At 35.5% G+C, this 6,414-nt stretch overlaps 1 protein-coding gene across 1 annotated transcript in view; it reads right to left on the reverse strand.

Moving 5' to 3' along the window:
- Window positions 1-6,414, reverse strand: part of LOC118342046 (leucine-rich repeat-containing G-protein coupled receptor 5-like) — a 28,701-nt gene that overhangs the window by 17,236 nt on the left and 5,051 nt on the right. Inside the window, 1 exon segment of the mRNA XM_035680474.1 lies at window positions 541-612. Within this exon segment, the coding sequence (XP_035536367.1) occupies window positions 541-612 (72 nt within the window).

The following is a 6,414-nucleotide window of genomic DNA, read 5'->3' on the forward strand; positions in this document are numbered from 1 at the left end:
AGACAACAACAACTCCCATGATCCCACACTGCTTCACCACCTTAACACACTTCCTCTTTTGTTCCTGTTTTAATGTGAGAGACCCACTAGCAGCAGAAGTTTAATATATAAACCACCAATGTCTAAAGGCTCCAGAACTGAAAGAATGGGTTAATGCAATGGTTGAAATAACATCTTACTAATGTTTGTTTGGCAGAATAAGAGGCGAAATGGAAGATAAGTATAAATAGATCATGTTTTCCCATCTGGATTTATTAATTTTTTTGTATATATGTTTGTTTTGTATTTATTTTGATGTTTCTGTCATTAACAAACCTCCGTAAAGCTTTCCGGCTCCCAACCTGAAGTCTTTGATTCACACTTTGATTCCCAGACTTTCAGCAGGTGTTGAGGAAGTAAACTGATGTCACCTCCTAAACTTTAACCGAGTAAATGATGACATATCAGCAAGGAATGAACCTGTGTGTGTGTGTGTGTGTGTGTGTGTGTGTGTGTGTGAGAGAGAGAGAGTGTGTGTGTGTGTGTGTGTGTGAGACTCACAGCTCCTCCAGGAAGTGCAGGTTGGACAGAGCTCCTCCGGTCAACACTGTCAGATTATTCATACTTAGATCACTGCAGACACAGAGAGAGAGAGAGAGAGAGAGAGAGAGAGACTGTTAATGTCTCTCTACCACACCAATCACACCTGTGCATACGTACCTCAACAGTTTATATGACATAAATAAAGTTACAAATAAATTAATAAACAGATAGAATATATGTATAATTACACATGAAGGGCTCCGCAGTTAAATTAGCAATAATAAATATGCAACATAGAGTTTCAACATAAAGCTTGGGTGGTTAATACACGCTAAGTTTAGGTACAAAAACAATGTTATGTTTTAGGAAAGGATCGTAAGTTTAAGTTCTGTAAGATGTGTTACATACCTTATGCAACTTAAGTAAGCCCATTAAATTTAATAGTTAGTGGTTGCACTTTGGCTAAGTTTAGGTACAAAAACTACTTGGTTATGTTTTCGGAAAAGACCGTAAATTCTGTTATGTACCTTACGTAATTTACGTAAATTAAGAAATGTAAGTTAACTTTAGTGGTTAATGGTTGCACTTTGGTTTAGGCACAAAAACTACTTGGTTATGTTTTAGGAGAAGATCGTAAGTTCAAGTTGCGTAAGATATGTTACGTACTTTACGCGACTTAATTAATTTAATCAAGTTAAGTTTAATAGTTAACGGTCTGACTTTGGTTAAGTTTAGGCACAAAAAATACATTGTTATGTTTTAGGAAAAGATTGTAAGGTTAAGTTCTGTAAGATACGTGATGTTACAAAAATTAACTTACATACGTAACTTAAAAAGATGTTAACTTCTACTTTTGGTTTCAAACGTTACACAAACAGATCTCCTTGAGGAAAGTCTTGTGTTTGTTTGAACCATCCACCTCAACCTCCTTCATATCCTGGCTCTTTAAACTACGTCTGGCAGGTGTTTTCATAAATGACGCAGATACTGTGTCCACTGAGTAAGCGGTAGTATTTGATGAGTTGGGATTCAGACTGAACACATTTGTTGCACTGGAGCTTTTACAAATGACTGTAAACAGAAACGACATAAAAACAACACCCTAACGCAAACATCAGAAATATAAACACTGAATTAACGGCTCATTAAAGAGACAAAGTTCATAAAGTGGCCACAGAGAGTCTGGTATGTTCAAACACAGACATCATTCAACACATTTCACATATAAAAACATTTAGTCTGACAAAGCATCCACTCAGAAACTCTCACACACACAGAAATTTACGACGCCTTCAAAGAGCCGGTGAAAGGATCGAGTCAACACACACCTGAGTGAGAAACAAGGCAGGAGTGGAAGTTACTGGAAGGAGGCAGAAAGCAAGAAAATAAAAGAATCAATGAATGAATTAACCAGAGTTTCTCAGCCTTTTTCAGTCAGGACCCCTCAAATGTGTGTTTAATCTCAAGCGATTAAAATAAATCTCTTTCTGTCTACAGAATAACCAACCTTAACTTATTATTTGGTATTAAAATTGCACTTGGCCATATTTCAGTAATATTTAAATTTAATTGTGCAGCTCTAAATCTTATTCTACTAAATTTGGTATGATACAGAAATGGCTGTATCTTAAAAAAAACTATAGAAAATAAACTTTGTCTCCCAATTTATTGTGAAAAGATTAAATGATTGGCTCCCAACCATTTTGGTTTATTCATATTAATAATAATATTAATAATAATATTAATAATAATAACACATTTACAACACAGAGCGCTTTTCAAGAAACTCAAAGAACTTCACATGAGTTAAAAAGGAAAAGAANNTTTTCAAGAAACTCAGAGACACTTTACACGAGTTAGAAAGGAAAAGAAAAAGAAAAAGCTAAAAACAACACACTAAGAAATTATAGCTATATCTACAACAGTCAACAGACACAAATAGGTTTGTGACGTCTGTGTAATGTTGTCATTCTAAACTTCTCCCATTGTGTCATTTAAATCAGTGTTTGAGGCTCAAATCATCAAACATTTCACTACACAAAAGGATCAGTTTCAGATTTGTGTCTCAAAACTTCTTCTTTTAGCTAGACATGCTGTTAGCTAGCTAACTAATGAATCTTCGCTCTGTGTTACTAAAAGTTGAAGATTGATGGACTTTTATTGGTTAGTCCATTCATTCAAGTCACATTTGGTTTTATAGGAATGATCTGACACGTTAAATAGGGGAACAATATAAATTGAGGATCTTAAAGGGTTAAAAAGACGTTTTAAAAATAAACTCAAAAGTCAAAACAAGGTGACATCATTATTTGTTGTATGTGTTGTTTATGTGCCGCCATGACGTTCTTCCTCCTTCCCTTTCTTTCCTTATCTGAACCGTCTATTCGCCGCTCTTTGTGCGTCTGATAACCATCGACAGGTAGCGTCTCTCCACTCAGGAGGGCTCGACAGGGTCTGAAAGCAGACAGACTGTCTCTGTCTCACACACCGAGGGTGTGTCTGCAGGTTGAATATACCGCTTGTTAAGGAACTTTCTCAACACGCCATAAAGCCTGTTAATGTTAAGCTTTACAACGCTGTCGACAGGTAGTCTCACACACACAGACAGGTTTATTTTAGCTGAATGTTCCTTTAATCCGAGCAGACTAACAGTGTTATGGCTGATCGGATTTTACTGCTGTAACACACACAGGTTTGTGTTATGTGCTTAAAAGCAGATTTCATTGACGGCATTCATTAGTTACCTCACTCACAATATATATTTATATGTGAGTCAGACAGAGAGTTGTTCATTACCCAGACGGAGGCTCTGTAATGTTCTCTACATGTGGTCAAATATCTACATAACCACCAAAAAAAATCAGTTTTTACACAAACGACGGCGAGTTTTGTTCATTATTTCAAAACAGGATTTAAAGAGAATTAGTTGAAACGCCTTTATTACAGTTAATTCAATTAAACTTTCTACCAAACAGGAGAAATGGTTTTAGATAATTTAATAAGTTTGATGGTTGTCCTGGCAACCGCTAGCCCTGTTAGCTTAAGTTAAATCCCAAGTAGCTTAACATATGCTGTAGCTTGGTGGTCTTGTTAGCCCCTCTATGTTTAACTTCGTTAACTAATGTTGAATCATTGGATAGTTTCACATAGCTTTCTTTGTTCCCAGTTGGATTAATGTTAATGTTTCCCTCTAGTGTTAAGTTAGCTTTGAGTTTTGTCAGCTAATGTTTTGCAGGTGGCTTAGCATTGTTTTGTGCCGGTAGATGATGTTTGGTGATCCTGCTAATGTTATGTTAGCTTTGAATCAGGGTAACTTATATTTAATAGCCGGCAGTGTAGCTGTGTGCCAGTAGGTGATGTTGGATAATTAGCTTTGCCCCTCTGATGTTCGCTACGATCTAATGTTAAACTAGAGGTAGCATATAGCTTTTCCCAGTTAGCAGATGCTCGATCAAAGTTTGCTTTTCCCTCTAATGTAACGTTAGCTTTTAGTCCTGTGAAAAATGTCCGTCACAGTTTCCCCGAGCCAAAGGTGATGACTTTAAGACTTAATTAAAATACAAATGTATTTCTCCTTCCTGTTAGCTGAAGTTTTCAAACTAAATTGTCCAGAAATCCACCTGATAACAAACTGTGACGCAGGTTTATTCTGAAAGGACATTCTGTGTCAGCAGATGGAGAGCGATGGTTGACAAGAGTGCGTGTTGTATGTTTTGATTTGTTTTGGTCGAGAGATATGGGACGTTTCTGTATTCAGAGACACTGTAATGATGAAGATGAGGATGAGGATGGTGGCAGTTGTGCTTTAACAATGAGGAAACACTCAGCACTGATTATCCTGCTGGCTGAGGCCTGTGATAATATGAGCTCATACTGTACGAACAACACCAGAGCTTTTATTTTGAAACAGCTGGATTTATCTGATATCCAGGTGCTCTGAATGTACTCATCAGTGTCTCTGTGTGTCAGAAATACTCCTTTAAATCACTTGTTCGGTGAGTTGTGAAGATGTTGTGGTCATATTTCATGGGAAATATTTCAGTTTAGGACTGAAGAAGCGTGTTATATATATAATATTACAAACTATATATATAATATATATATAGTAAAATGATTGAGGAAAAAACAGAGGAAAAATTCATAATATTTAAAGATTAAAGTTGTAATATTTTGTGAATAAAGTAAAATTAAAGTAGAATTTTGAGTTTTAAGTTATATTCTGAAAATACAGTTATAATACTACAAAGAAGAATCATAATTTAAAGTGAAATGATTAGAGTGAATAGGGTAAACAAAGATTATAGGTGGAAAAAGTCAAAATATTTAAAGATTAAAGTCGTAATATTTTGTGAATAAATAAAAAAAAGTAATATTTTGAGTTTAAAGTAAAAAAGTAAAAACAGTTTTAATTTTGTGAATTAAGTAAAAACTCCAGGGAAAAAAGTCAGAATAATTATTAACATTCAAGGATTCAAGGTTATTTACAACGAAATCGAATGAAATTCAGATATTGACGCCAAAAGAAATAATATTTTGAGGTGTATATTATTTAATATAAAACACACATATATAATAAAATATATATAAAAAATAGAAACATTTTGAATTTCTCATTTCTTTTTTTATATATATTGTTATTTAATGCACATATTTTAATGTTCTTGTTATTATTTCTATTCTTAATTCTGATTCCTGAATATCACTAGACAAATGTTTAATTTGACAAAGCTTTTAACACAATTTTAAGTAATTCCACCTATTTATTTATTTATGTTGAATATATTATTATTAAGATTTTGCAGAACAACAACCTTCCCCTAACCTGTAACATCAGGGGAAAAATAAAATCAATGCCTCATATAATGACACACAGACCCTCTAACAAACTAACTATGAGCCATAACAAATAATTAGTTAATTATTGGACCTTTTTCCAGCATCAGACTGATCCTGAGTCAGTTATTTCTGCATCCTGTGCGTCACAAACTTATCATACAAGTTCAGATCTTTGCACTGATTTAGTTCCTCGTGGAGAAGAAGAGGACCGTAGGAAGAACAAGAAGAATGAAAGACAAGATGAATACATTAGCCGTGTTGTGTGTTTTTGCCCTTTTTGGTAATGACTTAGATGAAGCTGTGTGTGTGTGTGTCTTTTTTCCGTCTCCTCGGGCTCGAACTGATGGATATCAGACGATTATTCAAATGGCCACTGCCAGCAGAAAGACAAACTCTGAGGAGAGAAAGAAAAGAGAGTTGTGTAGTTTGGAGGCGTAGTGTGACAGCGAGGCCTCTCTCTGGTTTTGTCCGCTTTCGTTCTTTCTTTCTGTCTTTCTTTTAGTGTTTCGGGGGCGGGTCAGCGGGGGCCCCCCGGGGCGAAAGAAGGCAGGGGGTTTATTCCCCGATCCGTCCCGTCAGTCTGCGTTGCCTCCTCCCAAAGAAAAAGATACCAACAGGATAAACAGCAGCTCTGTGCCGAGTCTGTCTGCTGGCGTCTGAAACTGTTTTTAAGAGAAGCTGATGAGCCGAAGGGAGCTGTAAGATTTAATTATGTTCATGTCTGACAGTATCACTCCTTAAAAAGAGTGAATAACAGTGAATAGCAAACCTTAAAGGTGCCCTGTGGAGTTCTCTTGTTCCTGTTTATATTCAGTGTTTCTCACCAAAAACCCGCCTTGGTTGCATCCAGTGGAGGAAAAAGTGCTTTAACTTAAATACTAAACAGTATAAAATACTTTTACTTAAGTAAAAGTACAAATGTTTTTGCATCAAAATGTACTTAAAGCTCTAATATGTAACATGTCCTCATTAAACAGTGTATAAACTCTGGCTCTATGTTCTATATGTAGTTGAGTTCTTCCATTATCCCAAATGTTTCCAACAATGTTCAAACTC

Source organism: Morone saxatilis, unplaced genomic scaffold (assembly GCF_004916995.1).
Source record: "Morone saxatilis isolate NCDOM2014 unplaced genomic scaffold, NCSU_SB_2.0 Contig10, whole genome shotgun sequence".
Lineage (NCBI taxonomy): Eukaryota > Metazoa > Chordata > Actinopteri > Moronidae > Morone > Morone saxatilis.